Source organism: Simochromis diagramma, unplaced genomic scaffold (assembly GCF_900408965.1).
Source record: "Simochromis diagramma unplaced genomic scaffold, fSimDia1.1 OVJJ01000685.1, whole genome shotgun sequence".
Classification (NCBI taxonomy): domain Eukaryota; kingdom Metazoa; phylum Chordata; class Actinopteri; order Cichliformes; family Cichlidae; genus Simochromis; species Simochromis diagramma.
This window is the reverse complement of record NW_024387477.1, coordinates 5623548-5648897: the sequence shown is the minus strand read 5'-3', so window position 1 is coordinate 5648897 and position 25350 is coordinate 5623548. Positions and strand designations below refer to the sequence as shown.

Below are 25350 nucleotides of genomic sequence, written 5' to 3'. Positions count from 1 at the left end.
CGCCCTCCCTCCAGCACCTGCTCCTTTCTCCTCTCGGGGTCCCAGGGACTCCCATTCTCCCCCGGATGAGCTCTATCGAGGAGTGACAAGCTGTGGCTAGGGCTTGATTGACAGCCTGTTGATGCTTCTTTTTTTTTTCCATCACACACCCTTCTTTCTCTACACAAACACTGATGCACACACACACACACACACACACAATCTCGATTCGCCTCCATCACCTCCCCCTGCTGGTGTACTGGTCTGGGTGTCTGTGATAGCCCCTGGGCTAGTGCCCTGCAGGCTGCACACCACTATACATACAAATCACAGCATGTCAGCCTTGTGAATGGGCCCATTTTGACTTTGTCCTTGTAAAGTCAGGCCCCCCTTGAAGCAGGCTGTATCTGTATCCTGCCTCTTTCTTTACTTTCCCTCTCACTCTTACACGCACACAGGCAGATGCATGATGGAAGTTGCACAAAAAGGAGCGAGCGGGAGCTTAGTGCATGCACGCATAAGCACAGGCATGCACAGAAACGCGCACAGAGTCGGGGAAAGGCATATCTAAATGCGGTGGTAATGGGCGGCACCGCACAGGAGTAGGATATAAATACATCAACAACAACACAACCTCACAGACAGGCCAACACTCCATAACAGCCAAGTCCCGGGGCCTAATCTCACACACTCAGCTAGTACACCTGGTTAATGTTAAGAGGGCAGTTATAGTCAATTACATTCCCATATAATGCATAAACCTCCACCCTGCCAGTGCCAGGAGAATAATTGAAAACAGGCGCAGAATGCAACTGGGCCCAGTCAAAAAGTCAACTTCCCACCCCCCTGACTTTGCTGACTTTGACTAGTGCTATATGTGCTGTCTTCCTATGCCATATTTTGGGGTCCTAGGGGGGCAAATAAGGGGGAATAAAGGGGTGGGGTTGCCATTTGGATATGTGCAATGAAAGACCAAGAGGATATGGAGTCATATGAGGTAGTGGAGAAGAGGACAAAAGGAGCAGGAAAAGGAAGATGGTGAGGGCTTTGTACCCCAGGTGAGGTCCAGGGAAGGGGCAGTTAGGGTCGCAGTGAGAAGGTGGTGTACGGGTGGTGAAGTTCCATGCGGATGGAGTGGGGGGAGAGTTGAGGAGGGGTGGGGGACAGCGGTTGTAAGTAGGAGTTTGAGACTGACAGGTGACATTACCCTGCGTCATGGCTGGACGGACAGAGGGACAGAGGGCGCGATGGTTATCCAAGCAGAGAAATGTCACTGTCCAGACACCGCTGTGACACGCAGACACACACACACATACACACACACACACGAGCACACAAAGATCCAGGACAAAGGAGTCTGGAGTCTTTGAGAGTGAAAAAAAGGCTGGCTACAGTGGGCAAAGATGAAGAGATTACATCCTCTCCATTTAAAAAAGGAGATTAGAAAAAAAGAGACAAAACGGGAGAAAAGGCTAAGAGTGACTGACTATAATATTACAACGATCATGCATTTATTCCAGTTGTTTGCTTTCTAACACAAACTTCCCTTCCTTTTGTGAAGCTGGTTCTTCACATTTTTTTGTCCCTTTTCAATCTGTTCTCTCCTGTTTTTCATTAAAGCCTAACCTAATTTTTTGGCAAAGCTTATAAAGTGTCCATATTGCTGCTCATTCGACCTCATTGATTTAGTGTTTGGTTAAATATTCACGACTGTGGATGCAATTAACATGCTGTTAATGAATAATTGATCGCATCTTAAGCGGCCATAAAACTCATGCATATTAATTATTGAAACAGGAAATATGGAAAAAAAAAACAGCCTTTCTTGTTTTGCCTCAATCAAGCTTCTTTCATTTTTTTTTAAGTCAGGAAGGCGTATTGAGAGTGTTTGTGGTAGAGAAGTGCCTCTTAGGAGTGTGTGCTTGCGCCTGTGTGTGTATGGGAAACAGAACGCGCTGTGAACACTATGCAAATGCCTCCCATAAACACAGCTTTAACAGCCCTTATATGCATTTAAGCTGCCTCTGAGTACATCTATTTCGCTCATACATACAGTACATCTCGCATGCATGTGTGTGTGTGTATCTGTATGCTGTGCAGCTCAGTGTGATGTGGATTACGGTGCAGGTTGAATGTTGTGTTGACAGCCTCGGTGTGACAGAGGCAGTAGCTGCCTGTTACAAGAGGTGAGTGTTTACCACGAGCAAACAGAACAAAAAAACCCCCAATGAAACAAATCTAGTGAACATGTGAGGCCTTGTCAATGAAACGCCGGAGATCAGTCGACCAGCAGTGAGCTTCCCGCACCCTCAATGTCTCTGATAGTTTGCCATTACAGCCTGATGTTGCCCCTGGCGCCTCCCCTTGGATCCCGGTGGGTGGAGAACAGTTGTGTGGAGAGGAAGACGAGGGTGGCAATCAGCCGCCTGGTACGTGGCTCACCTGTGGTCAGGTAAATGGTTGACTCCCTTCCTAGTGAGCATGTGCGCATGAGAGCGAAACTGTGCATTTGTGTGAGTTTACACTCAGTTTCGGAGGGTTAAATTCATTAGTTGTACATGCTGCGCTCCGAAACCACTCTAAAATGCCTCGACATGAAAAATACATCCCGGGAGCAGCCGCACACTACAGGAAACACCAATTTACATCAGTGGTTGTTATTTATTTAGCACACAAAAAGCTCTTGGAGGTGTATATGTGAGTGTATGTGTGTGTTACCCCCTCTCTATCTTACTCTCTCTAACTAACTACTTGGCGATGTTGGTGCCTGGGAGCTAAAAAGTGACAAGCCGTCAATTGTGTTCCAATATTAACCCCCCTCTCAATGTCTTTATGCCCATCTCCTTCTCTGTGATGTCGGCTTGATCAAAGCAGCAGCACTTTGGTAAAAATAACTGGGGAGAGTGAGATGGAGGACACCACGCTGCTCGCAGACTGATGAACGACGGCCAGTCTTGCAGCAAAACAATGTCACGTCCTCTTTTTCTTTGTCTCTCCTCCCCAGTCTACCTCATTATCCCATTCGCTCTCTGTTTCTGTAAGACAAACATGAGGCTCTTCAGTCCCCCTCTTTATGCAGCTGAGCGGCTTGGCGGTATTTCGCGTGTTGTGGAGAGGGTGAAGCGCATGATAAAGCTTTTATATGACGAGGAACGGGCGGCAGTCACTGACGTTCTTGCTATGCGAAAAGAGAGATTGAAAGACGGGTTGGGTGCGGGATACAAGAAAGAGGCAGACCACCGGTGAGACAGAATGTGATCGAAAGATGCTCCGCGTCTGCGTTTCATCTCATCTTAGCAGGTTCAGCTAGCGGTGAGATTCCTCAAACGTACCTTCACTCATCAGCAATGGGGAATGGGGGAGGGGGTGGAGGGGAGGGGAGGGGTGGGGTGGGGTTGGTAGGGAAAGGGACGGAGACAGAAAGAAGAAGAAAAGGGAAAAAGTATAAGCATACACACACACATGCATACAAAGAGAGAGAGTGAGTGAGAAGGAGAAATACGAGGTGGATCTCTGTGTGGCTAATTCTCTGGGTGTGGGAAAGCAGAGCACCTAACACAGGTTGGCCTGGTTTCAGTAATGAGTTTGATTCTTCTCTCTGCCTCCTCAGTCTCACTAGGGACCAAGACTGCATAATAACATCCTTCACACACACACTCACACACACACAGACTCCCTCCCTCTCTCTCTCTCTCTCTCTCTCTCTCTCTCTCTCTCACACACACACACGCAGCCACAAACAGGTCTATGGGGAGCTAATTATTCTCACCTGTGTTAATTATTGCTGTAAGCCAATCAGTGGACTCTGTGCTAATTAGGCAGTGTTAGGTCTGATTAGTGTTTTGCAGAAGGCCCACTCAAACTGTTATCTACCACACTAGTCCCCTCAGGCGAGACAGGGGAGAGGAGAACAGGTGGATGCTTGCCCTATGTGTATACGAGAGTGTGTGTGTGTCTGTGTGTGCTCATCCTTAATGATAAATAACTGAAGGACATCTTAAATTCACAATAGAAGAAAGTCTTATCAGTTTCTTTTTTTTTTCAAAACCAAACTTCTGTTAAACAAAACAAGGCGTGCCATCAATTCAACTAGTCTCAGCATTCTCGGTTAATTGGCCTTGGTTTGGGTGGGGGTGTCATTTCTTTTATCTGGACAAACAGTTTGCGTACCCTTTTAGTTAATGAGGGCTGATCCAGGATCAGTTCTCTCACTAATGGCTCAGTTTTTGCTAGGTTAACCTCTTGAATTGATCCGTATGTCACACATGCATGACACGGGGAGTGCTGTGTAGAAAAACAGTCTCCAAAAAAAAAAAAAAAAAAGTGAGAGAGAAAAAAGGGTGTGATAAAGGTATAAATGGAGCAGTGGGTGGATGACCTCTCAGATGAGGAGAATGAAAAGGAGAAAAAGGGAGAAAAGAGGAGAAAGGATGAGAAGAGGAGAGAGAAAAAAGAGGAGGAGGGAAGAAAGAGGGAGAAGGAGGCTGGAGGAAACCTTCCTCTTATGACACGATTGATTTTCTTTCAGAGGCTTGAGCCTGTCACTACTGAACACTTGGTCCCCCAGTCCTCCATGCACACTCAAACACACACACACACACACACAGACACACACACACACACACGCAAACACACACACACACACACACAGACACAGACACACACATACATACACACACACACACACAGACATGCACTTATGCACAAACTCTGTGCCCTGACCTCCACGTGTGCCTGCTGGTCCATACTGGGTCTAATGACACCGTGGCCTCCCACAGATCAATAGTAAGCTGTCACTCAGCTGGCAAGCACACACATACACGCACACACATGCACGCACACACAACGACGCACACACCTATACACACACACAAAAGCAGCCGGACAGATGCAGACGCACATGCAGTCATGCAGCTTGGGGTGTGCGTTTGCACATTTGTGTATGCTGGAAGCCATGTTTTCTACAACCTCAGCAGATGCCCTCCTTCCCCCCTTTACCAACACCCCCAAGCCCACCATACACACACACACACACACACTGGACCAAAGCCATATTCTCTCTCCTCAGCTGTTTTCTCACCCTCCTACTCCCTAACACAGAGAGTCTGAGTCCTGATGTAATATTGATGAATGAGTATGGAGGCTGTAAAAAAACTGATAGTCCCTGTGATTGTTAAATTATAAATTGTCATTGATTTCCCGTCCCTGCCCACATATGCACACATGCATATGTGTCCACGCAAAAACACACGTATTAAAACAGTCTCACAATTGCATTTGCCCAGGGAGGGAAGAAAGAAAGTGCCCCCCACCTCTTGACTTACTACACGTCATTCACCACGATCTCTTCCTGTTTCTTTTCTCCATTCCCCCCCCCCCCCCCCCCCCCCCCCCCTTCATTCTCTCTCTCTTCTTCTCCTCAACAATCTCAAGCACCCATCCGCCTCGCTCCATACACATCTCAAGTGCCACTTAGAAAACCAGACTGGGGTTTGAGCCAAACTCTCCTCTTGGTGGTTCAGTGTTTGTATGGCTCTGTGTGTGCGCATGTATGTGTGTGTGTGTGAGACTTTTAGTGTCTTGGAGTCAAGAGGAGCGCAGAATAAAGACCTTCATTTCCCTTTAATTTCGGCACAAACTCGATAATTTATGCCTGACTAAAAATCTGTTAAAGCTGCGACGAACTCTGGTTAAAAAACATTTGTTTGTCTCTGTTAAATCACTAATTATAGCCTGGCACAACACGGGGCAGATGCGGGCTAATTCACCATTAGGCCGTTTGGTGTTTATTAAACTTTTATAATGTGATCACTCTGATAACGGCACAATTGTTTCCCTGGGCGTGTGTGATTATAGTGTACCCCTCTGTCCCCTTGTAATGTCTCCCATTGAGCGTGCGTGTGTCCGTGTATATGTGTGAATGAGTGTGTGTGTGTGTACGTGTCTTGGAGCTCGCGGAGCGGTGTTTTCCATTTCTCATTAGAGTGGCACAGACTCCTGCTGCAGGGTCAATGGAGAGGGGGGAGAGAATGGTGTGTGGATGTGTGTGTGTGTATCTGTTTGAAGGGGAGTGGGGTGGTAATGAGTGCAGGAACATAATACTACGGCGTCCATTAATGCTCTGAGGCAGTGACATTAGGCATACTTAACTAATAGAGCCAGTCTCTGCAATTACCCACTGTTATCTCTGCAGCTTTAGAGGGGAACCGGCTTTAATAAATGTTTGTAGTAATGTGATAAATGCCAGGTTTGCTCATTTGTAATCTACACTGCGGGACAAGGGGAAGCGGGTGGATCTAATTGTTTTCCTCCAGATTTGAGAATGAGGTTGAGTTCAGAGAAGTCCTCTGCAGTGGAAGAAGAAGAAGAAGAAAAGTCTTCCCTTTTTCAGAATATATTTCTCCAGGTATACGCCTCCCTCTCTGTTGTCTGTCTATCTGTCTCACTCTCAGCCTCTCAGTGGGGTACTATTACAACCGTCCTCCTGTCAAACAGAGAAAAGCATCCCATACCTGATGCTCACCGTCGCGTCCCTGCCTCTTCTTTTCTCTCTCCTCTTATCTCTCTTTGATCCGGGCCCACATCAGAGGTGCTGGCGTGATCGTGTGTGTAAACATCTTGTCATGCTAACATGGGCCTCATGACAGAAGAGAGATGCGCTTCATTAACGGCACGCTTGTAAGTTTGTCTTTGTGTTTGAACGTGCCTGTGTGGGCTATACGTCTCTTCATAGGTGTGTGCGTGTGAGGGAGCTTGTGTCATATTTACTCAGGTCAATGGAGGAAATACAGACGAATCTGATAAAGTGCTTTTATTTTATCTTTTTTTTTCTTTTTGTAAAAACGTGACCTAATTTAAGTCCGCTTCAGCTCTACAAAACTAAACTTGGCGCCTTATCTGTTTCTCTCGAAGGCTCCTCCAAACTCCTCTCTGAAAAGCTACCTCGACAGAATAGCTGTAAATTAACAAGCAAGTAATTGCCTGCTAAGACAAAAAAATATATAAAAAAATAAAAAATACACCAGCAATTTTGCCAGTCACACCTCACACACCCCTTCATTCTTTTGGCAGTAAATCTGGTCTGTTTGTGCGAAGACAATAGCCAGAGGAAGAGGGAGGCAGGGAGGGAGCGGTGTCGCGCGAGGGGAAAAAAGAGAAGGTACGGCAAAGAGAGAGAGAGGCAGAAGAGAAAGCGGCACTGTTAATTGTTTTCCAGAGAAAAAGGTTGCAAAGGTCTGTGTGTTTGAACTGAATGTCACCTCATGTAAATCACAGCTCCTGTGTTTGGGGAAGCCAATAACTGGGGGGATAATTAGCGCGCAGTCTCTCCTGCAGCCGAGGAGCAGATCGAGGAGGAACGCGTTTGCCGAGGAAGAAGCGTTCAAAAAGCGAGGAAGATTCCAAGTGTGATTAACCGAAAAGCCTCCAGAGTTAAATCTGGAGTTCTGAGTGGGAGGACCAAAGAGAAAAAGACACATAGGCAGAGGGGCAGACAGACAGGGAGAGAGATGGAAGATAGGGGAGACACATGGATGGAGAAGAGCAGAGGGAGCAACACAGATCGCAGAAGGAGACGCAGAAGCAAAGGAAACAAGTGAACATTTCTCCGAGTGAGGTCAAGCCACTCAGTAAACAAGCAAACAACGATAGAGGCGCGCACAGAAGAGAGGGGGGGTGAAGGCGGTGTAAAACAACAAAGTGCCTCAGTCGATTGCCTACGCCTTACTTTGTCTCCCCACATGAGTTACATAAACACAAACAAAGGCCTTTAAATCCAGCTCTGCTTTTTGAGGTGGAACAGTGACATGTGCTTAGGTCTCATTTGTTGTTGATTAATGCAAAGTTAAAAAGAAAAGAATATATTAGGAATGTAAGAATATATCATCCCTTTGATCGAACTGAGCTGTTGACCATAATTGTCTGCACACTGACGTCCACTGCTTTACATTTAATTATGGCAGAGATTCTACTTTGAAGATTTCCTTTTGTCTCTTAACATCGCAGCTCAAATTAGTCAAGCTCAGTGTCACAGAACTCATATATAAGAGCAGATATGAAGAGGTTTAACTGGGAGAGGATGACATAGTAACTAAATAGCCTTTGGTTGCTTTTTCTTCTTCTTCTTTTTATGGTTTTGAAAACGCTGGACCTAAAAGCAAATCTTGCGCAGAATAATCAGAAGATGACTTTTAATATTGTAACTTTGTCGCAGGATCCCAAGGCCGATATCACAGAGCACATCTCCCCCCACCCCCCCCACCCCCCAATCTCCCACATGGCGTGCAGGTTTTCCTTCCATTGTGACATGTGAAACTGAGAGCACCGCTCGCAGCGCCTGGCCAGCGATCCATTCTTCCTGGACAGATTGATGGAAAACAATCAACAGAATATACATCTTGCTCGGGCACAGCGTGTCACAAGCGCTCATCCTGGACACCTGGACTTACATCCTGGGCAACGGCGCTGAGGTAAAACACCAGAGGAGGGACTACTGGCTGATAGGAAGTGAAACATCAGGAGGGTTGGGGAGGTGTATGGAGCTGGCATGAGACATACTGTCTGTGTCCTCACTTAGCATAAACAATCAGTAAACAATGAATCATCAGTGAGGGCTGCGATCGGGGCAGCTTGAAGCTACACTGCTTGATGACACACTGGCTCAGCCTGCTACGAAAGGATGCCCGAGTATCCTTCACTGAGAGGAGCTGGTGTGTCTATTCAATTAAGAGCAGCAACACGGGCAGCTGTGTATCACATTGGCTGTGAGAGAGCACTTAGTGGGTTGCGCACATCAGAGCACGGGGAAAACAAAGCCTCTCACACACTAACACACACAGCTTTGCACGTCCAAATGTATAGCATCACACTTGGAGGGGCACGCGCACACACATGCTCTTCACGCCTCATTTGAAAAGCAAATTGAGCGCATCTTCTAGGGCGAATCATGGACTAAATCCTGGAAAACGTTACTCTTTCCTCACTTGCAGTACACCACACACACACTCGCACATGAGGTCCTTTGCATGTGCAAATATATCTTCCTTCTATTTCACTCCCGTTCTATCCCTATCTCTCTAACCTGCAATTTCCAACACCAAAAAATGTCTTAAATAGCTCTCAGAGAAGTAGGACGCTACTCATTTGGGTCAGTTCTGGCCAGCCAAACCCCTCCATTCTGGGACAGAACAAACACTGACACAAAGGCAGAGGGAACAGCCAAGGAGAGCAGCCAGGTCAAGCGGGGAATGTCAAGCAGTAATGACAAAGCAGTTTGGAGAGAAAATAGAGCTTACAACGGTGCTATGTGGCTCCGGCCAAAAAACAAACAAAAAAATCCCAAAACCCTGGTGTTGTGAAACTATGAACTTTTCACTGTTATGACATTTGTAAATGATGTTTTATATGGACTAATAAACTGGCTGTTACCTTCATTCAGCAGGGGGGAGAGAATCAGCTTAAATACCTATAAAGTGGGATTGCAGCTCAGTTTTAGTTTATTGGGGGAAAGAATTAAGCAAACAAAAACACACAAACACACACATGCCCACAAAAAGCATTAATAAAATAATATGTTCAACATGTACCTAATTGTTTTCTTTCCACAAAACGAACTTATCCAGGGTTAATTTGATATGAAGTAACTCACCCCCCCAGAACAATTCCCAGGCATAAACTCTGAGAATTGCGTGGTAATTTATCGCAAATAAAAGTGAGACAGCTTTTGGGGGGAGGTTGTAGGTTTGGATGAGAGAGAAAGTGGCAGCGCTGTTTTAGAGGCTCCTCGACCTCCAAACTCCCTGCTGTCAATCAGCGTAGCTGCCCGTACCCTGGGGACATGCTTTCCTCCAATGCAAGGGGGGGGGGGGGGGAGAAGAACACAAGCAAACAGATGCAAAAAGCTGCAGGTCAGTGTACATCCGTGCACGCTATATTTCTGAACGCCTGTGGATTCCTTGCAACTGGGCATGCGCATGCCTGCATGTGCACTTGGGCTGGAGGCAGCTCAGGCAGCTCTGCGAGGCCGTTAGCACCTGAGGTAGGGGAGTTCTGCTTGCATATCGATGAGCCGGCAACTTCGCCTCTTTGCCCCCGAGCCCCGTTCAAACAACCAGATCCAGCTAAGGGCCAGTACTTTTCAAAGCCTCCCATAGCATCCTGCTTAAGACTGCACAAAAAAGAAAATGCACATTACCCCCCCCCCCCCCCCAAAAAAAAAGAAAAAAAGAAAAAAAAGAAAGGCAACAAATCAAGTCAAGGCGAGATCATAAAAGTTATGAAGGAAACAAAAAAAGTCGCTGGGGAGACAGTGCAAGACAACTTGAACGTGCAAGTGTCACTCCCAGGGTGTTTCTAGTTTCTCTTTCCCTCCTAGAGAAATGCCAAACTACTGATAGGTGGTCAGATGGACAACAGAAAACCAGCTGTGAGAAAAAAAAGGGAAAGAAAAAAAGAATCACAATCTTGCATAAAATAAAACTGACCCAAGATGTGGAAAAGAAAAGCAAATGATAAAGACCTTCACGTGTCAGCGTGTACAGTGAGAGGATCACTGCGGTGCAAGTGTGAGCCTTCACCTTCTCACTAACACAGTCATGGATATGAAAATGAAACTAAGCTACGGGGACGGAAGGCACTGCCAGTAAACCGCATTAGCATCAAATGCAAATGAGAAGGGGGCTAATGGCTGGACAGGTGCAGACTGGGCCTCTAAATGACACACACACACACACATATTTGCAGGCACACGCACACACACACACAAATGAGATGGATGAATTAAACATGGGTGGGCTCTGCTTGGGGGGCTGGCAGGGCTGACATAAAGTCAATGACATACATTATTCACTAGTGCACGTTAGCTCAGCCAAGGCAACACATGACCTCTCACCCCAGGAAGTGCATCCAAACATAACAATCAAAACAATAAGGGGGTTCCCTGCTTGCAAGAGAGGGACCTGAGATAAACTAGCCATACATGAGCCTGGAAAAACGATGTGTTTAAAAAAACGCTGACCCGATGTTTATTTGTGGTTTTTTTTAGGCAAAGGTGTAGACCCGACACAGCTGATAGGTGAACCAAAACCTGGTTCACAAGTGCTAACTACCCACCGTGAAGCTGAGGAGTCAGCCTGTTCCACTGGCTCAGAGAACAGGAAGCTGTCGGCCATGACATCACCCTCCCCGGGAGGAGCACTTCCTGCCCGACATTCTTCACTCAAGACACACACACACTTGTCAGGAAATGGCCTCTATCAAAACACACACTCGCTCCTGGGGAAATAACCAACACTGATGCGGATACACAAGCACAGACACGCATGCGAGGAAATGGGCCACATCAACAGCGGGCTGCAGGAGTGTGTGCAAAGGCAAACACCAACACACCCTCAAAAAAAGAAAAGAAAAAACAGCAATAAACCTGAAATAACATTGTCTGTACATGTAAACTTGACACCGCTTTGTGCCCCTCCTGGCATTGCAAACGGAAGAGGGATTGCGGGCTACGCATGATAACCAGTGGATTCTTATCGCTGGTCACAGAGTGTTTCTATCCCACCCCTCCAGAGAGGCTCTCCCAGCCTCGGGGACACCCTGCAGCAGGCCTATGGGAGCTGGATGAGCAGGAAAGGGCTACAGGACACAGGTGGTAAGAGGCAGGAGAGGACACATGGTGCTGGAGGGATTGCCATACCCCCTCCACTGCAAATAGGGCTGACACATTTGTCCACAATTATACCAAGTGCATATACTAAAATAGTTCAGTGAGAAGACAAACATAAGACTCAGAGAGAGGGAGGGAGAGAAAAAAAAGCTTTACATGGGTGAGAGGGAAATGTGTTTGTGATTTGGGGCCCATCAGGGCACGTGATAGAGCGATCATACACTGTGGCTGAATACGATTAACCCCATGCTAACCGAGAGTGATGGGGAGAAGTGGAAGTGGAGGTTTAGGGGTTAAGGGCTCCCCCTCATATTATCCTGCCTCTGTAAGAGGCTAAAGTGGACCACACATGTTTCCCTGGGGAGCAGAAGCACAGGAGCATCACACCTTTCAGATGCTTCTCCTGCCCAGTGTCAAGCACAGACTCAATGTGTCATGTCAAGGTCTGACTGAATTTCCAAGAACTCGCTGCTACTGAGGTTAAATACATAAAATATGGCACGAGTTGCTTTCTTCTTCTTCTTCTCCTTCCTCAGCGCTGATCCACATCAGACAGCAGAGAGAGAGATGACAACGCGAGCCACGATAGTCCTAAATCAAAACAGCCAAGAAAGCGGTACAGATTGGCGTCGCGTTAAAGCGACTCCTGCCTAAACAAATACGCTTCTTAACAAAAAATCTGAAGCATATTGCTCCTCGTAGATGCTTTAAAGCCCAAACAAATTCTCTTTTCAACAGAGGGGGTGGGTGGGGACGAGATAAAGAAAGGGCTGAGACTCTCCCGGTGAGCGAGTACAGTACCCAAAAGCGTTGCCAATCCACACTGTACCAGATTTGTTCTCCTAACAATCAAATAAGTTTCTCATTAGCTGACTTTATTTTTCCTCATTCCCGTGGTTTTGCTGCAGTGGCCTGTTTCTCCAATCTTAACGAGAGAGAGCTAATTAGGCAATCAGACCCATTACTCTTCCAGAAGAGTTAGAGCTAGCCCAGCTAATTAGGGCTGTAAAATCTAATCATCTCTGAGAAACAGCAGAGGGCTAACGAGCCCTTATTTAACGAACTAAATAACTTCAAGGGTGGAGAGGGGCTGCTGATGGTATTTCTTTATGAATTTGAAGGAGGGGAGCTCATGGTAATTGAGTCAGTTTCAGCCTCACAGTTGTTTGTTTGTTTATGAATCCCTGATTATTACAATTGCCAAGAATATATTGGTACTAAATGAGCAAACGTATAAACCCTCCTCTGCTTAATCCCCTTTGCCCCCCCCCCCCTCTTTTAAAAACTAGCTACCCCCCCCCCCAACCTTTCCTAACTGCTCTCCTCTCACCTGACCTATTTTGCTGTCCAGAAAGAGTGCTCGCTGGAGAGGAAAACAGAGATATTGCTGTTGTTTTCTCTCCCCCTGTTCTAATTTGTTGTTCGTTAATGCTGCCCTCACACCTGAGCCATCAGGCGTCGGGGGAATACCGCCAGCGAGCGACCACAACACATGCTCAGTGTTGGAAAAGCTGTTGGCAGGAGGATCAGGCCGCTTCACTTAAGGCTGGTCGTGCTCAAACCGCGGCAAACCCAAAGAAAAAGTTTTCACATGGCGTCCGTGAAGACGGAGCAACGGAGCGCGCAGATGAGAAATTCAACAAGTATGCACACATGAAAAACAAAAATCAGAAATATGGCACAGAGTGATGGGCAGGCGTGTTGTCTGAGGCCACGTGGTGGGGTGCAGCTGTCTCAGGGAGCGCTGAGGTGAGGCCTTCTGCTTCAGTGGAGCGGAACAAGGGTGGCGCATGCACACACACAAACTTGAACACACATAAATATATATATTTATATATATATATATGTACACACACACTCGCACAGGTAAAAAAGTAGCTTTCCACAGAGCAGCAGTGAAAACGGGACAGCTGTGTTCATCAGATAGCACAGGTCACTGCCTCATTAACACTCACACAAATACACTCAAATGTGACAAATTCAAATCAGACATCAGCTAGACTACAATCTGCCTCATTTTACCCAATGATGCAGTGGCTAGGACATAGTTGAATATCAGAAAATACATTCCAAATTCCTTCATGGAAAGTCTCTTCAGCTCTCTTTAAGTCCTGATCAGAACCGCCTTAAATCTGCACGAACAAGAACAGCTCGAGTACGAGCAAAATACCTTCCCTCGTCCTCCCGTGTGCCACACGCACGCACATGGCAGAGGCTGGACAGTAAATCTCTCTGACTATAAATCCTGCAAGCTGCTGCATCAGTCAGAGGTAGTTTATGACAGCAGAAGAAAGGCAAAAGACTGTGAGTGTGTAAAAAAAAACAACCCAGCTAACAATAGCCATCCACGAGTGAGATTTATACACAGAAATACACACACCAGAGCGTAGTAGCTGTAACCCTAACTGCTCATCAGCTAAGTCATCAGCACGACCACACAAACGCTGTTTGACCACACTTGAAGCAGAGCTCGACTGCTCCATGATTGCTCCTCCACTTCACGCACGCAAACACACTAACACAAACATACAGCTGGAATATAATTTACTGCCGTTTCACACTTTCTGCTTACACAGACAATTATGGCTGCTCAAAAACCCCCAGAAAACAACCTGTGGCTGCTTTATTAGGCCTGCAGGTTGCAATTTCTCAGCCAAATCACATGTCAAAGACCCCTTCCAACTGCTTTCTTTCGCTAAAAATTGAAATGGCTTCTCGTCATGCTTTGTATGTTCTGCCATTATTTACTGCCCCTGTACTTGGCCCACAGCGCTTGTTTCACACACCCCTCCACAGTTATACCTGCTGCACTTGTGTTTGCGGTGACAGCGCATCATCGTGCCGGGGTCAAAGGGCAAAGTTTGCTTACCTGTCGATGATGACAGGGTCTGATGGGGTCTCGTTCCTGTTGCCACAACTCTTCTTATCGCAGCATCGACTGCAGGGGATGGGGATGAGACAAAAAAAAGGATGGGGGGTTAGTCACCTGGATGCAAACAGCAGCGAGAGCAAGATAAGGTGCAGCATTAAGGGGAGAAGAAAGCAGATGAGCATATAGGAGAGGGATGTGGGAGTAAAGGGGGCGTGAGACTTTTGTGGAGTTCAAGAGGAAGCATGGGTTGGATTTCTGTTTAGCTTGTCAAGGTAAGACTGGGGCTTTTGCACTACAGTAGGCGAGATCAGCCGGGCGATTTTTAGGCAAAGTTTGGAGGAGAACGGGAAAAGCGGCGAGCTTGAATGGGACTGGATAAAAACTTGAATTAGCCTCCAGGGCTCAGGTTAGCTCCATTTCTGTCAGACATCACAAAACCAGACATCTTATGTTCTCTATTTTTCCTCAGTGCTCGTCCCCTCCCTCTATCCCGCCTCTCTCCCTCTCTCTCTCGCTTGTTCTTTCTCTCTCTCAGAAGTGGGTCACAGAGTGGTCCCACTGGACCTGGAGAGTAGTGCATGCCGGGTAGAAGGGGGTTGCATACTGATGTGACGAGTCCTTTCTGAATCATTTGACTGCACCGCTATGTAACAGCGTGTTGTGTGTCGTCGACACCCCCCCCCCTTCTGTATTCCCCCCCAAAAAGTATCATTGCGTCTACCTTTCCCTCTCTTGTCTGCTCACCTGAGCCTTTGCATGTCTGTGTGTACCTGTGTCTGACTACATGTGTGCATCTACTGTATGTGTGTGTGTGTGTGGGAGGAGATGAAGAAAGACATCGAAGCAAGTGAGAGAAGGCTGGAGAGAGACTGACCCTCCCCCTGCTTTCTCAAGTCCCCCAGGACAAGAGGACTGGAGAGCCAGATCAGATTTCTGATCTCGACCGTTTCCTGCAGCATATGAAAACAAGTGGTCTAAATTGCCTTGTGTGATAACCAGGAAGTGTCTACACTTTGCCACTAGCCATTTTTCTCCATGCAACTCTTACATGTTCTTCTAGATGGCTGGTTTTGTAAGAGACAATCGCACGCTGTGTGATGCCTTTATTGATTGTGAATGCATGCAACGGGACTGTGAGAGTCCTCCCAGCTTACTACTTTTGACTGAGTGTGTGTGTGTCTGTATTTTATGTGTAATTTGAGTCTGTCTCCCTCTGCACATAGCTCACTGTCAGGACACAGCAAACTGCATGTATTACACAAACTGAGGAGGATGGGTTTGAGTAATGAGCTTTTCCTTGTCCTAATTAGCTGAACATGAGAGGGATGCACACGCGCACATACACACCGACACATACACGCACAACAGAAATAGGCCAGGGCCCGTCTCCCCAACCCACTTTGAGGAAAATGATAAGATTTCTATTGCAATTTAGCAGCGCTCCTCATGTCCTTGCCCCCTCTTTACACCAACAAAGACATCTTCGGAGTGAGAAATGTGGTATAAAATGCTTTGCGTTTTACCTGCACATGATCTCATGGGTCAGCAGCACCCGACACATCTCTGGATTTTTGTCCTGGCCCTCATAAACAATGGCCTAAAGAAAGGGGAGGGGGAAAGATAACAGAAAGTTAAAATGATTGTAGTTTACATTTTTTTCAGTGGTGTATTAAGAGAAAAAAAAAAGTCAAACTACGATGCAGGGGGCAAGTAAAAAACAGAAAGATGTGTGTGCATGTGTGTGTGTCTTTCATCTGGGAGTAGTGTTTGTCTATCTGGCAAATCTGTGTATCGTGGGAATCCAGTCCTCCTGAACAGGAACTCTCTGTTCTGACAGAGACAGTAAGAGCAAAATTGTTGGTGTGTGTGTACTACTGCTCGTGCATATGTATTTGTGCATGCACGTATGTTTATACGTGGTGTACAGTGAGCAGTTGGACTGCCAGACTGGAGTATAGTGCACCATCTGGTCCATATAGCACAGCGTCCAAAAATCTAGTCTGGTTACCCCTCCAACCCCACTCAACATGCTCTCCAGGGCTGTGATCGCCCTGCACACACACACACACACACACACACACACACACACACACACACACACACACACACACAATCACACACACACCCACAAACACAATCTCACACACACTCACACACGCGTGCGGGCGCCGTTAAACATGCAAACACACACGCTCTCACACAAACAACATCTCCTCCTACTCTTTTCAATCTCAGACAAACTCTCTTCAAGCCTAATGGCACCAGAGGAAGAATTGGCAAAACAAAAGACCTGATATCAAAACAGCGCTGAAGAGGCTCACTTTCTTCGTTGTCTAATTCATCCGAGCGGTGAAATCCCTCAGTAGTGCGCCAGCCCACATGAGCTGCTCTGTATTTCTTTGTGCGATTGAATTGGCAATAACACACTCTGGGATAGTTTGTTCTGTTTCACATTGAGGAAATGAGGGTCAAGGTCCTCAAAGAGTGAGCTGGCATGCATCACTGTCTCTCTCAAACACTAACACATCGCCACGACCGAGAGATTCACACACAATCACACACACACACACACATTCATGTGAACACACACTTATATATTGCCTGTTAAAAACACACACACACACACACACACCCTTACTAGCTGCTGTGCAGAGGTAGAATATGAGGACACATGTCCTCTACTTTTCTGGGCCTCTGTAAATGTATTCCACAGGTAAGACAGGTCGTTTATCAAGCAGGCTGTGCTGTGCTGAAGTTGAGGGTCCCAGACACAGGCATGCAGCAAAGCCAGGTTGGGGGGGGGGGGAAGCAAGAGGAGGGGGTTGGTGGCTGGGTTTGGGTGGCTGGGTGGGGGGGCAACAGTCAGATCAACAGAGCCAGCAAACCATTGTAGAGTTCATTTTTTGTTGTTTTTTAGTCTAAGGAAGCACGTCTTACCTGTTTAGTCATAGAGTCAATGAGACGAACATACAAGTCCTGCTCTGTCCTGATCCCTGCAGACACACACGTTAAAAAGTCAAAGCGTTTACGGGCTGGGGAATCTCTCTGAGCACAAAATGTGTTATTTCTGATTTCCCCTGCGAGGCACTTCATGGAAACGATGAGTCTAAACTGTTAATAATGACTTTCAGTATTTGTTGCACGCTGTCAGTTTGGTTGGAACTTGAAAATTCAATTTGCTGTCTTTACTGTGTTGATTTTATCTGCATAAATATTTATTATCAACTTAATAGTGAAAATAAGCACAGCAGGAGTCTACTAAAACAAAATCAATACAACTTAATTGTTCAACGAAGGAAGGAAGACTTTTTTAAAAAAAAGTTTAAAAGGAAGACGTTTTATTTTGCAGCTTGGAGTTTTTTACTTCTAAAGAGAAATACACTGCGTTTATTGGTAGAAGCATCAGAAACAGCAATAAATAAATACATAAATAATACAAATAATAATTAAAAAACATGCTTTTGTTTTTTCATTTATGAGTAATAATGCAATAATTTAAAAATATCTGAAGTTATCATCTTTCATGTTGGCTGAAAGCTAATAAATCCATAGAAGAAAACTATAAAACCTCTAAACCGAAGCTCAACCAAGTGACCACCTAAAACATTTATTTCCAGTGTTTTCTCACTTGCGTTTGACGTTTCATTGACACGCTGCTTCTGTTATTGCTCCATAAAAATTATGGAAACCAAACTCACCGTTACTGTAGAGGAGCTGAAGTCTATAATGGATCCCATTGTTGGTCTTTTCCCCCGTCATTTCCTATGAAAATTAAACCAGACCCGGTAAAAGCAAGCAGGCAAGCGAGCCACCTCGTCCTGGGACTTCGACTGCATGTCTACAACTTGATATATATATATATATATATATATTTTACATCAGCGAAATATCATAACTTCATATCTACAGTGAAATTAAGTTTTCATTTCTCTCTCACCTCTTAGTTTCGAGTTTGCAGAGAAGAGTTAGAAAAATAAAAAAAAGGAATCCGTAACTTTTAATGAGGCTATTTGACAAAGAATAAGAAACCCAACTTCTTAATAATTAATTGTTTTTTTGTTTTTTGTTTTTTTTTTAAAAACACTGTTTTTTTTTATTTGTTTTTAAGCTTTGTAACCTAAACTATTCTACTGTTCTCCCACAGCTTCATTTTATTTTATTTCCTATTTTTAAAATGATACAACTTCCAACACATTTATTATCTCCCCCCAACACGACAACGCGCAATGTGTAACGTGTTCTTATTGGGCAGCACAAAAACATTTGACTATAATTAATTATAAAGAAGTCGTTGTTAAATGCTAATAAATGCAGCACTTATTAATAAGTAAAACATTTTCCTATATCGATGTGACTTCAAAGACTAATATTGAAAGTTCCCTTTTTAAAGAAATTTAAAAAAAAAACATGTGAAAATGAAGAAGCTTGTCAGGAGAGCACCTGCAGGAATGGGCTGCATGCTGTGCTGAGCTGTCACAGAATATAAAAGTCAATATGGTTCTCGGCAGATGAGCGCAAAAGTTGCCGTAAATATGTGTAATATTCATTATTTTGCAGCTATAAAGAAAGTCAGAGTAATGACAAATATAATCAGAAGTCTGCAAGTATTATATTTTTTTAGGAACCCACGTCTAAAAATCACATCAGGGAAGCCTTCGGGAGTAATAATCCCTGCTGTGTGCGTTTGGTAATTTATCACTTTGACTATATTGTCAGGCGTCAGTCGATGCTTCGCTGCAATTTAAACATTGTACTCTTTCCTTTGAATATTTTATTACACGCGGTGAGACGATGAAAATAAATAATAAGGCTTATATATATATATATATATATATATATATATATATATATATATATATATATGTTTGTATATTTAATTTGCAAACTCACCTTTTCCTTCTCTACAAAGTCGACGAAAGTGGTTCTCTCTATTTCCACAGGCTGACCTTGTCTGTCGTACAAAGCCAGGACGAAGTGGAAGAAGTTGGACTTGCGGAGGTTGGAGGGCGGCTGTTTCTCGAAGTGTGCCCGAGCGAGACCCACTCCGCTGCGGACACAAGCACAGACCAACTAGCATCCAAAACGACGGGCATTGAAAAAAATATATACATAAAAAAAATAATAGAATAAAATGAAGAAAATAGAATCACAGCAAGACAGAAACCTGCCCTCAGATTCAACCTCATCGGTGGCGAAATTCGTCTCTGTGCAGTTGAATAAAAAAGCTGCAGTTTCATCAACAATAATTACAGAAATATGGCTAAATGTTAAAGCGAAAAGTTAAATTGCTTCGACGTACTATTTAATATTAACGTCATAATTTGGACACATCAGTTGCTCTCTCGATGGTAGGCCTGTCGTCCATGTTAGCGTCATTACTTTCTACTGCAGCTTTAATGAAATCAAATTCACTTTCTTTTATTTTGTGGGAAAACTGCGAAATTGTAGACCTGAAAAATATAATTCTATATGCACATAAGCTACTCGGTTTTATCACAACAAAATCACAACTACTACTACTAATATGAATAATAAAGGAGGAGTAAACATCAAAGTGAGCTGAAAAGTCTAAGCAAAACTCAGCGCTCACTTTTTCAAACTAAAGTTATGCTGAGGGAACATTTAAACCCCGCTCGCCCTGGAGTTTTAGTCACTGTTACAGCCCCTTCTTCCTGAAATCCGTTAAATAAAAAACTTCGAGGCACATACAATATTTTAGTAAGTCGGACTTTGAGCTAAAAAAAAAAAGAAAAAAGAAAGAGAAAAATGAGGGGAAAAGGGCTTGAAATGCCTGGAGGGGGAGCGGTGATTATCCCACAACTGCGTCCTCTGGGGACTCGTGCTGCCCCAAGTGATGCAGCCGCTCTCCCGTCTTTAACACCGCAGATCTGAGCGGCTTTTCTCCCCCCCATATCCCCGGTCTCCACGCCCCGCAGTCAGCGCACCGCCAAGGCCGCCTCGGGCTCACCTCTGGGCGGCTGTGTTGGCGTCCAGCACCCCGGCGCCCTGCATCCATGTCCGAACCGCGTTCATCCCGGCCACCATGGGCTCTTCTTTCATACTACTCCCACTCCTCTGGATGCTCTCGTGGATGCCAAACATCAAAACGCACCTTCACACTGTCTCTATCTCTCACTCACTCACTCTCTCCCCCCTCTCTCTCTCCTCCTCTCCTCGGCTCCCTCCTTTCACTCTCTCTCTTCTTCTTCTTCTTCTTCTTTTCCCCTCCTGCCTCCCCTCCTCTTGCGTGTCTGTTTGATCGCGCTGTCAGAACGAGCAAAGTGGCGTGGTCTGTTTCACTCGGCGTTTAGTTGCGGCGTGTTTCTCAAAGTAAACAAAAGATGCGACATGTGGAAGGGAAAAAAAGAAAGAAAGAATAAAGGGAGGCCGGGAGCTGTCAGCATCCGAGGTTAGCTGCACCTCGTGTCAGCGACTCCAGAAGGAAAACGGAGTGGGGAAGCAGCAGCTGTGTGAAGATGAACAGCGTGAGAAACGATGAAAGAGGGGGGAAGCGCAGGATGAGAGGCTGCACTGAGTTGGCGACAGTCCCCGGGATCAAGGTGCAGCTGACATAAACGCGAGCAAAAATGTCAGTTTCCCCCTCTTTCTCTCTCTTTTCTTTTTTTTCTTTGCAAACAAACAGTCCAAAGAGAAAACGAAAAACGAGGAGATGAAAACGCGTTTCGCTTTCCTTAGCTCCGTTTCCTTATTTACAAAGTCTTCCCCTCCTCTCTCTCTCAGCTCAGATGAATGAAACGGAAGATTACGCGCAATTAAGCGGCAGTCCCGGGCAGCAGCGGCTCAACTCCTCCTCATCTCCCGCTCGGGTGATTTGCGCTCTTTTTCCTTCCCTGAGGAATCACTTTGGACCATCTCTGGGATGCCAAACAGGAGAGAGGACTAGTAGGTGAAGGAGGCGTGGTCTGCACGCAAAGGGGAGGACTAGTAGGTGAAGGAGGCGTGGTCTGCACGCCTCAAACATAGTTAATAACGCGGACAATCATCTGTCCACCAACCCGACCACCACGTTGCCCGCCCGCCTGCCTTCTGTCCCCGCCTCGCTCCGCGCACTGTCCCGCCCCAGCCACTTAGCCTGAAGCTTTGCGCGCGCTCTCTCTCTCTCTGTGTGCGTGCGTGATGTGTGCGTGTTAAATCTTTTTTGTGTTTAGTGTTTAGAGCTGACAGTTAATATGTTCATGGCAATCAAACACCAGCTCCAGGGAGGAAGTTAGTTTGATCCATATAGTTTTCCGTCTGTGAGCAAAGAGAAGAGCAAGAGAAACGGCACGCCACGAAATATCCCCGCATCCATCTGCAAAAAGCCCAAACAGATTCTGATTAAATGTTCTAATGAGGATCATATACAAACATTTTTTTCGTTTTTGTCTCGTTATTATGTGACAAAGCATGCACTAGTGGAGTGAAACAATCCGAGAAGCACTCACCATCTGCGCGCAGATTTATGCGTATATGTCTCAGATTAATTCAACATCAAACAACCAAAAAACCAATATTTTAATTGTCCACATTCTGCACGCGCGTGCTGTGGAGAAAAAGGACTTTATTCAAACATTTATTTGTATTTTTTTTTTAACTGAAGCTCCGTCTTGTTGTTTTCACACGAGATTCGGAATCAACTGCACGGAGAAGTCCAAGTGTTCATTCAGAGTATCAACTCCGGCAGATTATGGGCTTAACAAAGTTTCAGCGCACCAAAGGAAAAAAAGAAAAAAGAAAAAACAGAGCCTGGCAGCCGCTGCGCACAATTTTGTGTTACAGCCCGGTGGTTTGAAATTAGCTTTGATTAGATGCATTACATAAATCTTGCGGGACTAAATGCTGAATCCAACATAAATATGAGGATTACAGCTAAACTGTTCTGCGTCCTGCTGCCCAAAAAGAAATTTGCAGTCACTCAAAAGCAACTGCTCACAAACAATAACAGCACAAAAAAAGAAATGAAGAAAAAAAGTGTGACAAAAAATTTGCATGGTTGCTCACGGAGCCATGAAACTGCGCGGTGAGCTCACATGCATGAAGACCGGACGAACAAATCCAGCAGCTCTAGCAGGAAATGAGGATGCTGCTGCAGCTCTCCCCACTTTGCTCGCCAGTCCTGGTTTTCCTCCGATCATTAAAGTCATTTCTAAATTGTCAAATTGAATTGTCCGGGGGAGGCATCTGCTCACTAAGTACTGTTTGCTTAATTATAATGAAATGGAAAGGATGAAAGAGTCGTTTGGTTTTGTTGTTTTTATCAGGAGGCTATATCTGAAAATTAAGATTTTATCAAAAAACGGCTCAAATGAAAGAGTCTGACACGTTGATGCTGGCGGTTGCGGGCTCAGGGAAAAAAGCTCACGTATAATTAAAACAAAATACAGACTATTTGGAATTATGAGGTTATATATTTTGGCACTCTAATAACCCCAAACAAGTTTTACTTTGTTTTTAACTATTACTTTTTGAGTGACATTTCGGCATAATAAGCGACCAGCAAACCGCCGAGAAATGCCATAAACGGTCAAGGTTAGACACCAAACCCGCGGCAATCATCTCATCATTTTCTGTAGCTGTTTATTTATGTCTCCTGCTGTGGGAGGAGAAATGTGAGCACCCTACCACGTGAGTACACGACACAATAAATAGTGATAAAAAGTCTCTCACGATTTTTTTTTTTTTTTGCGCACACACACACACACACGCACGCACGCACGCACAAGTTCATATCTATCCTTCAGCACATTTGTTTGATTGTGGCTCCCTCAAAGTGATCTGTCTGCCTTGGTCGGCATGCAGGCCCGCGTGAACACTGGAGGCCTCCGGGGTGGCGTATATTTATATCCTCAAACACCAACGCACACGGTTACCCCAAATATCACTGTCCCAGTATCCAAAAACAGGCATGTCAGTCTGGGCCCCGATCTCCCAGCCATGCTAATACCGCGATTTATTAACTCCTTGGCACCCGGACGTAAGGTTTGCGAAATATCTCAGGTCATTACTCGCAAACAGGAATGCGCACGCCATTTAAACGATGTAAAGGTGCGTCTGCATATGTGTGTGCGTATAGGACACTTGACGAGGACTCATGTTCAAGTGTCCACATATGGGAAGGCTTTAAAATTCCCTGCGTGATTTAGACGTTTTGAAGTAACTGATGAGAAAGGAGTTGTAGGCGCTGCAGTCCGTCTCTTGTACAGCCAGATGTTCCTGTAAATCAAAAAGGTTGGGCTGATGATAATAATGGCCTGATTGAACGGAAGACTCGTAAAAATCACTAGTTGGAAAATCAGGGCATATGCTTATGAGAGCGGAGCGTATGTCTTACAATATGCTCTCCAGTCGACATAAAGTGGACAAATATAGGTGTTTGCCTTTTAAAACGTGTCAAGCCACCAGCAGACTCGATCCATTTTAATATCAGCATAAAACATGAAAGGAAAAAACAAGTATAATTGTTGTTCCTAAAGTGCTTTTATAGCGTCAGCAAATATTGACTAGAAATTTAATAAACTGCTGTGATGAAAAATGAGTGCTGTACATTTTTCAGTCCTTTAGGCTACATATCTCTAGCAATCCCCAGTCTCGTTTCATTTCAGGTCAAGACCTATGAAAAGCACACGTATCAGGTGCAATGTTGCCATCTAGTGGGGTAAAAAAGACATCACACGACGCAAGAGGGCCATCAAGTCTCAGCAGCACTTGCATAGCATGTCCATGTGGCTGCATTTCTGTACCATGATTGTCATAGTCAGGAAATGAGTGGATAAGGTCAGTAAGACGGCAGCGATGAATGAAAGCAATTCTAATCTAATCTAATCTAATCTAAATCCCGTTGTGTATTTAAACCAAGTGTTTAAAAGTTAAACTGTTCAAAATATAGAAAGAAACAATATTTTTATGTGCACACAATATACACTCAGTGTACCAAAACATGACCTTGGCCTTGAAATATCACCCCCCCCCCCAATTGCTATTGATGGGCTCAGTAAGGATGACCTTGTCTTCTAGCAGTCATAATCATTCCTCATTTTGCTTATAAAAACCCATTTCCGTGGATATGTTGGCCACAGTGTAAACCCCACAGAGACAATTAAAGCAATTTTTAATTTTTTTTAAAGACTAGGCGTAAGTGACACATCACATCACACATCACATGTATACACATAAATACATGTATATAAAAATGTCAAAAGTAGAACTAAGTGGAAGCAAAGAACAGTGACTCTGTAGTGGGTATCAGGCTGTGCCCTTCATGTTTTCCGACAGGTGAGACAATTATTTAAACTGCATATAAATCAAACTCTACCAGCTCTGCACAAGAAGACATATCCATACACTGAAACTGAGACAGAAACTATCTTTACTTGGTTTAGAAGAAACTGTAAGAAACTGACTATGTCAGAACCAAGTATTCTATTTGTCTTTAGTCACAACCAACAGTATTGTATTTACCGTACTGACAGCTGTGAAACATACAAATTGATTTCATTCGTGCTCTTTGACCTACATTAACCAGAGACACACTGTATGCTGTTCCAGTCAGACCACGTGGCTAATGTAACACGTGAGGCATTCAGCATTGTGGTTAGACTGGAGCTGAGGTCATGTTCGCTGCAAATGTTATAATTCCTCGCAGACGTCTCCTTTAAATTACACCTACTATAAACTAAAGCTGAAAACATAAGATTATTTCGATGATATATTGAAGTCCAGTGTGCAGATTTGATATTTTGTTCTTTATGCAAGTCAATTAAAATCTTTGGTTTGTGGTCTGACTAGATTAGAAAGATGTCAGTGGTAAGATGTCAGTGGTAAGATGTCAGCGTTAGCG

General features: G+C 44.9%; 1 protein-coding gene across 6 annotated transcripts in view; it reads right to left on the bottom strand.

Moving 5' to 3' along the window:
- Nucleotides 1-21460, bottom strand: part of ebf1a (EBF transcription factor 1a) — a 55545-nt gene extending 34085 nt beyond the window's left edge. For 2 of the 6 annotated variants that reach the window (XM_040015641.1, XM_040015640.1), the window contains exons 1-6: nt 20482-21457; nt 19404-19560; nt 18212-18275; nt 17451-17506; nt 16037-16110; nt 14511-14579 (exon numbers count right to left, since the gene is read on the bottom strand). In XM_040015641.1, the coding sequence (XP_039871575.1) occupies nt 14511-14579; nt 16037-16110; nt 17451-17506; nt 18212-18275; nt 19404-19560; nt 20482-20615 (554 nt within the window). In that variant the 5' untranslated portion in view covers nt 20616-21457. Of the gene's footprint in view, nt 1-14510; nt 14580-16036; nt 16111-17450; nt 17507-18211; nt 18276-19403; nt 19561-20481 lie in introns of all 6 variants that reach the window. The other 4 variants (XM_040015642.1, XM_040015644.1, XM_040015645.1 and 1 more) reach the window with 3 other exon arrangements.
- Nucleotides 21461-25350: the final 3890 nt, after the last annotated feature.